Source organism: Lactuca saligna, chromosome 8 (genome assembly GCF_052625555.1).
Source record: "Lactuca saligna cultivar CGN05327 chromosome 8, ASM5262555v1, whole genome shotgun sequence".
NCBI lineage: Eukaryota > Viridiplantae > Streptophyta > Magnoliopsida > Asterales > Asteraceae > Lactuca > Lactuca saligna.
This window is the reverse complement of record NC_136424.1, coordinates 2,731,521-2,743,458: the sequence shown is the minus strand read 5'-3', so window position 1 is coordinate 2,743,458 and position 11,938 is coordinate 2,731,521. Positions and strand designations below refer to the sequence as shown.

At 32.1% G+C, this 11,938-nt stretch overlaps 1 protein-coding gene across 1 annotated transcript; it reads left to right on the top strand.

Annotated features, from left to right (window-relative positions):
* The first annotated feature begins 1,249 nt into the window (after window positions 1-1,249).
* LOC145008663 (disease resistance protein Roq1-like) lies at window positions 1,250-7,676 on the top strand. Its single transcript, XM_078967259.1, has 6 exons — window positions 1,250-1,422; window positions 1,789-1,797; window positions 4,569-4,892; window positions 5,448-6,525; window positions 6,614-6,823; window positions 7,251-7,676. Exons 1-6 carry the CDS (start codon window positions 1,250-1,252, stop codon window positions 7,674-7,676), a joined length of 2,220 nt encoding a protein of 739 aa, XP_078823385.1.
* Window positions 7,677-11,938: the final 4,262 nt, after the last annotated feature.

Below are 11,938 nucleotides of genomic sequence, written 5' to 3'. Positions count from 1 at the left end.
ATGTGGAAGGAAAAAGAAGAAGCAAATTTCGAGCCTAGCTTTGTGTCTTGGAGAGATTCTCGAAATGTGGATGTTCTAAGGGTCATATACACAAAAATGAGGGTGTAAGTGGAAGGATCTTAGGCTAAACATGAAATAAAATACTTTGAGTTTAACATAGAAATTACCAAGAAGCCTCGAATCCGATTTTTGTAGTGAAGAACTCGAAATTTTTTGAGAGCATAATGGATGATGTTCTTGAGAGTAATCCGATTTTTGCAATTAAAAAATCATTCATTATCGTAATTTAAATATATTGAAAATGTCAAGTGGATATTTCTTTAGATTTTGGTGAACCGGAAATTTCTTAGAAATCACATTTGTTTGTGTATATTGGTTGAAATAATTCAACAGTTGTCATTTGTTGCAATAAAAATCATATTATATTTAGCTGTTGGTAAATTGGAAATTAATTTCTTGGAAAATCACCTCTTAATATATATATATATATATATATATATATATATATATATATATATATATATATATATATATATATATATATATATATATATATATATATAAGGTTGTAAAACTCGTTACTCGGTACCTGCTCGGCCAACTACCGAGTAGCGAGTACTTGGGAGTACTCAGGAGTACTCGGGGAGTACGCAGATTTGGTAATTCATGTAGTAATATTTTTAGGGAAACTATATATGTCAAAATCATAAGTTAATATCATAAGTTTATTGAAATATATAACAAAATTAGATACATGTGAATACAAAAAAACTAAAAAAACAAATAATGGTCACACTTCGTGAATAATTACTGAAAATTTAAGATATATATGTAATAATAATCACATGTGTGTATGTTAAATAATAAATCATTAAGTATACCATACATATTAATCACCGAGTTGACCGAGTTTTACAACACTGCTCAATTCAGTAAGGGGTCGATCGGGAAGTACTCGGGATTTTCTAACTCACCTCGGCAAGGGGCCGAGTAGCGAGTACTCGGAGGAGTAATCGGTCAACTCGGCGAGTTTACAACACTGTATATATATATATATATATATATATATATATATATATATATATATGTCAACTAATCAACATGTCATTACTTAGATATATCGTGAGCTTCTGGTAAATTGAAATTTTCTTAGAAACTCACATTTCTCTCTTTTCTATATAGTTCATTTCATTGAGGTGGTGACACCACATCACATACCTTTCTATCTCAACAAATTATCAACTGATCAATGGCATCTTCATCATCATCATCTTCTCCACGGGCTCCAGCCATTTCCTCTCAGCCATGGAATCATGACGTTTTCCTTAACTTTAGAGGAAAAGATACTCGGAAGACTTTTGTCGATTATCTCTATAAAGCTCTTGTACAACAAGGAATCGACACTTACAAGGACGAAGAAACGCATCATCATCGATCTGTCCATTGTTGAACACGACTCTTTTATATGGGAAACAACAAGACTTTTATTAAGACACTTAAGGAGAACTTACACTTTATGAGACTACTACACACTTTGCTTTCTTTGAGGCTTTCTTGGATACTTGGATGTTGGATTGTTTGGAGCAAATGAGCTCCACACCTATTTATAGGTGTTTCCACCTCCTTATAGGAAGTTTCTAGATCTACATACATTCATGGCTATTCTAGAACTATCTACCATATTCTATATCTATTACAAGCTTTTATATGTTTCTAGAATGTTCTATAATGTCCTAGATAAGTATAGACATTCTTGTGTCTTCCATAGTGTTCTAAAATGTTCCATAGCCTTCCAGGGTCTTCCATCTCATTCTAGAGTATTCTAGAATCTTCCAGCATCTTCAACACTCCTCCATAGTATTCCATAATGTTCTAGAATCTTCCAGATCATTCTAGAACATGCTAACTTCTTCTAGACAATAACATGATTCTATTGGGCTAGTGACGACCTTCAACACTCCCCCTCAGCACTAGCCCCTATTCGTTGTACCATGTTGAGCTGATAATTAAAGCCCTCATATTTGTTAGTACTTAACCCTTTATGAACTCCATTTGCTACTTGGTCATTAGTCTTGATATGTTTCATATTGACTTCTTCCTTGAGAACTTTTTCTCTTCCACATGTTTTGTTTTTCCTTAGTTGTTGCAGTTGTTGCTTCGTATATTGTTTCGATAGTTGACAACGACATTTGTGGTTGCCTTTTGTTGCACCATAATATTGTTCGTGACCCCGTTGAACTCTCTTATATAGTTTCTTATGCCTCCCGTTGGAGAACTTGTAAGCATGTGGGGTGTCCCTTTTACAAGCCCTGGAAAATTCCTGTAACATGTTATGACGTGATCCCTTATTGATCTGATCATCTCGTTTAGATGTTGCTTGGTTGAGAGATTTTACTTTGCTCTTACGAATTAATGTGTTTTTCTTCTTATTCGCCTTATCCGGTTTCTCCATCACATGTTCCACTTTTCTTCTAAGATGCGAGTTTTTATGTAACCCTAGTGACATTATGTTCTTCTTCTCCTTCGGAATGTCCATCTTTGAGGGAACAATTTCCTCCTTCAAGGCTATCATAAACTTTGCCTCACTCTTCTTGAGACCTTTGTTGAGTTGCATAGTTGATAGGATTTGGGATCCAATCCTATTTCTCTTCAAGGGTACAATGTGAATTATTGAACCCTTGGTGATACGCATGGTATCATCTCTCTCAAATGACCATGGTCGTACATTGTCTAGAAAATCCATTCCCAATAGCATATGATAGTCATCCATATTCACCACTGTTAAGTCTATGGTGCCTTCCCATTCTGCTATCTTAAGAGGTACTCTATATGCAACACCAATGATAGGCTTGGATAAAGAGTTGATGACTTTCAACCGGCCTGGATTTTTGGTGTATTTGATGCCCAACTTTTTAGCTTCATCTTTAGCAAGGAAATTATGGGATGAACCTGTATCTACTAAAGCCTTGGTGTATCCTCCATTTACCCTGGCATCCACGAACATTAGCCTTCCTCTTTTAGTCTTATTCTCTTCTATAGCACATAGTGCCTCAGCATCCCATTCATCCTCTACTTCCTTTTTGGAAGTTACTACATTGCTTTCCAAAGACTTTTTCTTTGACCAACAATCCTTGGACATGTGGCCCCACTTTCCACAATTGTTGCAGTTGCCTTTGAACCTCCTCCCCCGAGAACTCTTATTGTCGGTCTTTTGAGATCTCCATTGTTGTGAGGTTCCTGGCTGACTCTTCCCTTTGTCAGCATTTTTGTATTCTTCTTTAGACGGTGGCTTGAAATTCCTCCGATTTTTACTTGTGTAGAGTGCTTCTTCTTCACTCTTCAGCGTGATGCCTCCCATTTGCTTAGCCATAGCTTCTTGGTTGGCCAACGAATTCTCAAACTCTACAAGTTATGGTTGAACGGGCCATCCTTGTACAGCAGTAACAAAGCTTCAATATTCCGACCTCAGTCCATGGATAATGATCCTCTTCATTCGAGCTTCTGCAATGACGAATTGTGGATCTAGTTCAGTAATCTCCCGACATATCGACTAGACCTTGTGGAAATATTGAGCAATCGTCATGTCACGTTGTGAGATTGATAATAGCTCGTTCTCCAAAAGTTGTAGTCTCGTATCATTCTTCTTTGAGAAAAGCGTCACAAACGTGTCCCAAGCTTCTTTTGGGGTGTTCTCATCCTGAATATGCTCCAACATCTCTTCTTCGATTGTGGTCTTCAAGGAAAACATTGCTTTGCCTGCTTTGATTTTCCATTTGCGGAAAGCACCATTAACGTCTTCCTCTGGTGGCGTAGTTTCGCTTCCACCAACAACCTCCCATAGATCTTGTCCTTGTAAGTAGGACTTCATACATGTTTCCCACGTTTTGTAGTTGCTGTTGTTGAGTTTCTTGATTCCTCTGACGACTTGGAGATCACCCATCGTGTTGGCAGTACCTCGGTAATACCAAACAAGCTAGTTTCGACACTAAACTTGCAGAGTCACAAACTACTCACGATACAACAAGAATCACTCGTTCTCACTATCAAGAAACCTTGCTCTGATACCAGATTGTTGAACACGACTCTTTTATATGGGAAACAACAAGACTTTTATTAAGACACTTAAGGAGAACTTACACTTTATGAGACTACTACACACTTTGCTTTCTTTGAGGCTTTCTTGGATACTTGGATGTTGGATTGTTTGGAGCAAATGAGCTCCACACCTATTTATAGGTGTTTCCACCTCCTTATAGGAAGTTTCTAGATCTACATACATTCATGGCTATTCTAGAACTATCTACCATATTCTATATCTATTACAAGCTTTTATATGTTTCTAGAATGTTCTATAATGTCCTAGATAAGTATAGACATTCTTGTGTCTTCCATAGTGTTCTAGAATGTTCCATAGCCTTCCAGGGTCTTCCATCTCATTCTAGAGTATTCTAGAATCTTCCAGCATCTTCAACACTCCTCCATAGTATTCCATAATGTTCTAGAATCTTCCAGATCATTCTAGAACATGCTAACTTCTTCTAGACAATAACATGATTCTATTGGGCTAGTGATGACCTTCAACATCCATCCCTTGTGAAGGCTATTGAGGAATCGCATATTGGCGTCATTGTATTTTCTAAAAACTATGCAGATTCACCGTGGTGCTTAGATGAACTTACACATATTATGAAATGCAAGGACATGAGAGGGCAAATTGTGATCCCCATATTTTATGATGTGGATCCGTCTGAAGTGCGAATACAAAAACGGAAATACGGACAGGCATTTGCCAAACATGAGCTGAAGAACAAAAAAAAGGTTGAATCTTGGAGAAAAGCACTTGTAGATGCAAGCAACCTCTCTGGATGGGTTCCTAAAAACATTGCCAACAGGTATCTTTTATTATTATTGTTATTATTATTATTATTATTATTATTATTATTATTATTATTATTATTATTTTCACTTTTTATGCTTAAGATATGTTTGATCTACGAGACAGTTATCCTTGTACCTTATAAGATCTTATACAAATGTTTTAAGTATTCTTGTTGATGTTGATAACCTTGATTAAACAGAGGCTTTTACTTGATCAGTTGGTCAGTTTGGTTAATTAAAAAATATCTCAAGTCCTCATATTATGGATAAGCTCAGATTAAGTTATGACGTTGAGTTTTACCTTTAATTCTCTACATAACGCCATGTTTGAAGCTACAACATCAAATTCATCTTTCTTCACCTTTTTCTGTTTGAAACTATTCAACATTTCCCAAAAATATTGTTACAAACTAAGTAGGTATATTAACTTTACAATTTTATATTAAATCTGAAGTATAATGGGTACGTGGTTATGTCTCCTCCTTTTTTCATAATTAAAGCATGACAACGAATTCTCTCCTTTGTCAATGTGATCATGTCTTAATTATTCCTGTATACCCAATATGTAGGTATGAATCAGCGGCTATCAAAGAAATTGTTGACAATATTTCATCAAGGTTGCAACTAGTAAATTCAAGTGTAAATGAGAAGCTGATCGGAATAGTGACTCGCGTGCAACGTTTAAAATCAGCATTACAAATTGGGTTGGGTGGTGTGAACATGATTGGAATATGGGGGGGTGGAGGTGGCGGTAAGACTACTCTTGCATCTTCTATATATGATGAAATCCATAGAATGTTTGATGGTTGCTGCTTTGTTGCAAATATTCGAGAGGAATCAAGCAGGCATGGTTTGGAAGAATTGCAAAAACAAATTCTTAAGAAGATGGAAGGGAAGAGCATTGGAGGAGGAAGAAGCTTGATAGATAAGAGGTTTCGTAATAGAAAGGTCTTGATTGTTCTTGATGATGTCAATCACCTTGACCAACTAGAAGCGTTAGCTGGATCACCTGATTGGTTTGGTGAAGGAAGTCGAATAATAATCACAACCAGAGATGAGCATTTATTAAAAGTTCATGAAGTTGTGGTACATGATATTAGCTTGTTAAATGTTGACGAGGCTATTCAGCTCTTTCACAAGTATGCATTCCGGGGTTCCATGCCTATGGAAGATTATGAGCAACTTTCAAAAGAGGTGGTCTCTTATGCCGGTGGGCTTCCATTTGCACTTACAATTCTCGGTTCTTCTCTTTGTGACAAAAATATTGATCAGTGGAGGAGTGCATTAGCAAGACTAAAAAAGATCCCAGATAATAAGATTCTGGAAAAGCTAAAAATCAGCTTTAATGGACTTACAAAAGTTCAGAAAGACTTGTTTCTTGATATTGCATGTTTTTTTAGGTGGGTGGAGAAAGATACGGCAATGGAGATGCTTGATGCTAATGGTTTTCATCCTGTAATAGGAGTAGAGGAGTTGAGACAAAAGGCTCTCATAACTATTTTGGATGGAAGGTTTGATATGCATGATCTGTTGCAAGAAATGGGACACTACATTGTTAGAGAGGAACACCCTAGGAATCCCGAAAAACATAGTAGAGTTTGGAAGAAGGAAGATGTTCTAACAATATGTGCTATGGATGCTACGATGGTAACAGTTAATTTATCTTTGTGTGATATATGTATGAACAATCACTTTTAGCTCAAAATTAATGGCACCATTTTGTTCCTCTTCACAGGAACTTGACATGATTGAAGCAATAAAAGCTGATTATAGTAGCTTTCGAGAGGCAAAACCTCCTCCTATTCTTGCAAACATGAGAAACCTTCGTTATATTCAATGGAAAGGTGATCCTGCAAATCCGTCGGGTAATAACTTTCCACCAAGGGGGCTTTGTTGTCTGGTATTAGAATATGCCATCCAAGACCAACTTTGGAATGGTTATAAGGTAATTCTTATTGTTTATCCAAATCACAAATGAAAACAAAGTAGATAGTGAATTAATTATAGACTGTAATCCATCAGAGTAAATTTTTAGTTAAATGGATACATGAGTACCCTTTTGTCTAAACATACCTTTGTCACCTTTTATCGTTTGTCTAAACATACATACACAATTGCTTTTGTATTTTGAAAATAAATACTATTTTGTTATATATAGGTAAGATTTCAATTTAAATTCTATATTTTTGTTTATTAAATCGATATATCCGTCAGTTTGAGTTTAAAAGTATGTTCTTTGTTTTATTAAGTGATTTTTACATATTAAATTAAACAGTCAAACACTTCAAATGATTTCCATTCGGATTTTGTTAAGCTCTTATCACGTACCTTAGTACATTATTTACTTAATTATTTACACTTGTATACAACAGTATCTGCCAAATTTGAAGATGATTAAACTTTGGCAATTGAAAAACCTGGTCATGACACCAAATTTTGATGGAATTCCACTTCTGGAAAGATTCAAGCTTCATGGATGTCCGAAACTAAAAGAGATTCATTCATCATTTGGACGCCTGGACAAGCTTGTTTGCTTATCGATAATAGACTGCAAGGGTATTAAGAAGTTTCCATCTATTAGCCGATTTAAGAAAATCGAGACCCTTTCATTCGCAGAGTGCCCTAGAGTTTTTAAGCTTTCAAAGATCCAACGGAAGATGGACAGTTTGGGAGATGAAGACATGAGCTCTGCTGTTAGGGAGTTATCCGACTTGAACAACATACAGTTACGTTATTTTCGTTATTTTCGTTTTTTTCGCAGAGAGTACTTGAGAAAGTTGGATCTCGGTTTCTGTTAACTGGGGGATGAAAACATGAGCTCTGCTGTTTGGGAGTTACCCAACTTGAAAGAACTCGATCTAGGAGGAAATTACTTTTCATGCTTAAGTTTTGGTCTCATGCGAATTCCTCGGCTCAAATTTCTCGATGTGTCATCTTGCACATGCCTTGTAAAATTATCAGAGCTCCCATCAAGCATAGCTGTTCTTAAAGCAAATGATTGCAAGTCACTTAAAACTTTTGGAGATACTTATAACTGTAAATGGTTGTGGAAAGTCTCGCTTTTTGGGGCCCACGAAGTAGGTTTAGCTGCTGGTTCCATGTTGCTAGATTATGTGCTTAAGGTTTGTCTCTATCCACTTTTGGTATATCGATAAAAATTGGTAGGAATCGTGGATATTATTTTCTATAATTATAACGTCAAACTTACTTGATAATGTTTTGAATCAATTTATTTTAAATCATAATGTTTTGAATTATATCGATACTATGTATCATATATTTTTGGATCATACTAATTTGGATAATATTAATTTAGATCATAATATATTGAATTAAATAAACTTATTGTTCAATACAACATTTAGATCATTATATTTTTGAATCATTTAATTTTAAATCATAAAAAATAAAATAATTAAGGATCATTAAATATTTTTAGATCATTACAAGTTAAGGATCATAAACATATTAAATCATAAATATTTTGAATCATTCTATTTGAGTCATATTATGTTCAACATTATTTTAAAACACTTTTAGTCTTTTAAAATCAAATTTGGTATTTAAAACACTTTATTTAAAAAAAAACAAATTATTTTTACAAAGTCATTAGAATAGTGAATAGAAATATTTTTTAAATTTTTATAACTTTTGAAGAATTTTTTTTCTAGGTTTTTTTTAAATATAAAAAAACAAATTTTCATGATTGTGTTCATTTTGTAGAGAATTAAATATTAAGAACTTTAGTTTTTTTAGTATTTTTTTTCAACGGAAAAAAAAGTTATGACCAAAAAACTAAGCAAGTGGGAAAAAAATATATCGGCCAATAAGGGTTTGACATTTGTAATGCTTGGTGGGGGCACGTGTCAATGTCTAGAGAGGCCACATGGCCCGATTTTTTTTTTCTTTTTTCTTTTAATCTTTTTACTCTTCCACTTATACCATCCAAACAAGTAACATTCTTCTGAAATTATCAAAATATCACAGTACAAAAATGTCATCATCTCGCAAGATTTTAACGATAAATAAAATCAAATCTTACACATTTATTTTTTCAATCTTGAGGTCAAAAATTGTCCTCGCGGTGCCTACCATTTTTTGAGCTCCTAACTATTCCTACTTCTCTCTCTCTCTGTATGTGTGTGTGTGTGTGTATATATATATATATATATATATATATATATATATATATATATATATATATATATATATATATATATATATATATATATATATGGCTAGGTTCGTGTGTTTCTTACGTTTATTGTGTGCCCATAAGGGCAATTCTAGACCAACGGATGAGTAGAATCAGTGGTTAAGATTTGAGGGTCTATGATATTACAATAGAGTAATATTTATCATATAATCAATATGGTAAGAGGTTGAAAAATCATGAATTTATATATTTTTAGATTTTTTTTTGATAAAAAATAACCTCAAAAATAAGGGTTAAAAAACTTATCCTATTGATCATAAAAAAGTTAATGATCATATTTAAACTTATATATATATATATATATATATATATATATATATATATATATATATATATATATGTTCATGTGAGACGGCCTAATTTTGTGAGAACGTGAGACGTATTTTTTTATTTTTTTACTTTTTATTTTTTTATAATTTTTTTTAGTTAATTCAAGTTCCGAAAATAATATTAAATTTTTTTTATTTTTCCAATTTTTTTGCATTTTAAAATTATTTTTTAGAATATGTACAGTGTAATATTCTATTAGAATATTTCACGTATTTTTCAAAAAAAATAGAATTTTTTTTTAGTTAATTCAAGTTCCGAAAATAATATTTAAAAAAAGAGTTTTTAGATTTTTCCATTTATTTTGTATTTTAAAATTATTTTTAAGAATATGTACAGTGTAATATTCTATTAGAATATTTCACGTATTTTTTTAAAGAAAAAATAAAATAAAATAAACGGGATTTTTTTTATTTTCCTTATTATTATTTTTTTTAGTTAATTCAAGTTCCAAAAATAATATTTAAAAAAAAAAATTTGGATTTTTCCATTTATTTTGCATTTGAAAATTATTTTTAGATTTAGTCTTACGGTCTCACAAAATTAGAATGGTCTCCAATGACTATCACCCTATTAAATTGAACATCCGTAAATTTTCAACTTCTAACTTTTTTTAATTTACTAAATATAAAATTATCATTTTAGTTGTAAACTTTATAAATTATTAATATAATTTTTTTATATCTCAAATTAAATATGATATTAAATGCAAAATCTAAATTAACATTTTGAATTAGTATTATAGTATTTTGAATTTGTCAAATTAAGTATGGTATTATATGCAAAACATAATCTAAAATATCAAACAGGCTTAAAAACAAATTGTTCAAAAAAATTATTTTCAAAATAGTTAAAAATATTTAAATAAATAAAATGTAAAACATACATTGAAATATTAAATTAACTAAAAAAATATCCAGTTTCTTTTTTGTAATAATTGAAATTTTTCTAAAATGTGCTTTATATCAATTAAAAATAATAAGTTAAAAATAACACAAATTATAAATTATGTTTTGTTACTTTACAAACAAGTCACACGAGGCCATTGAGTGATGTAATTTTAAGGTATGATTATCTTATAATATTGTTCTAATTAATTAATTTTTTATATATAAACTTAATGTAAGAACTATTATTTCATAGTTAATGTTAATACCATAATTATTTTCAATAACATGTATATGCCAAAAGTTTAACGTATAGTTTTATGTTGCGGAATGCGCCTAATAAGAATCATAACATGATGTGTTTCCCATGGTAGGGAAATGCTATTGAAGATCACCTTATCAATGTTACTCTTCATCCTGAGATTCTAGTGGGGTCTGTAGATAGGCTGTTTAGAGGGAACTCATTTACATTATGTCTTCCACATGATTAGTACAATAACTTTTGTGGGTTCTTAATACGCGTTGTTACCTTCAACGTAATTCCATTTCTTTCTATAATCATCAAGCACGGGGTAGATGAAGTTCCTCCATTTGAGCTTTGACAGGATTTTGATGAAGAACTAGGGTATGGTTCTGACAAAGAACTGGAGCAGGAATCCAATGAAGAACTGGACCCAGAATATGTGACACATGTAGGATATGTTTCCTTTAGTTCATTGAGGCACATTATATCCTTGAATTCAACTTACAATGTGATCACGATTTCGGTAGATCAATTTGATTTCAATCTTATAGAGACAACTAGAAATAGAATAGGAGCTAAACTCATTCCTAGGAAAAATATAGATGATCTGGTGCAAACAACAAAAGAAGAAACAGGAAACTCAGAATTTTGGGATGAGGAAGTTGGCCTTACATCGACAATTACCATTGAACCTGATTCATCAATCAAGATTGTATTGTTGACCTGATACTTAGGCTAACATCATCAAGTAAACGACTATAGTTCATGCTCTCAATATTTTTTTTAGCATTATTTTTGTTAAATGATCAGTGGTAACAAGTACTTTTCTTAAATTCTTGATAAAATGATATTTCCATATGCATTAACTCTAATAAATAAGGATCTTTTTTGCTACATGTGATACTCTCATTTATTTATTTTTTCACATGTCATTTTGTGGTTATTTTAAATTATTTTTTTCCACATCGGATTTTATGGTTTCTTCATTTTTATTAAACTTCACATAATATATTGATATGTAAAAATTGTAATATATATCATAATAAATGGATATCAATTTCATTAATGTAAACTTTCCTTCTAATTTCAAAATTCATAAACTAGTAAATGACATAATTCACTACTATTCATTAATGGGAGAATTTCGTATGTGCTCTTGTTAAACGTCTAAATATCGTATTTGCCCAAGCTAAACTTTAAATATCATGTTTTCCTTTGTTAATCTCTTCAAATATCGGATTTGCCCAAACCTATTTTTTTTAATGTTTTTTAATATTTAATAATCTTTAAAATTGAAAACAATGGATGGTTTTTCCCTTTACTCCTAAAACATAGGAAATCTTCACAGTGCATGCTTTTCGCTTCTTCCCCACGATCATCGTTGTT

Bases quoted from the DNA above. Each gene is read 5' to 3' on its own strand.
- LOC145008663 (XM_078967259.1), top strand. From the start codon at position 1,250: ATGGCATCTTCATCATCATCATCTTCTCCACGGGCTCCAGCCATTTCC. The intron at 4,893-5,447 runs GTATCTTTTATT...CCCAATATGTAG, and splicing joins CCTAAAAACATTGCCAACAG to GTATGAATCAGCGGCTATCA. The intron at 6,824-7,250 runs GTAATTCTTATT...TGTATACAACAG, and splicing joins AACTTTGGAATGGTTATAAG to TATCTGCCAAATTTGAAGAT.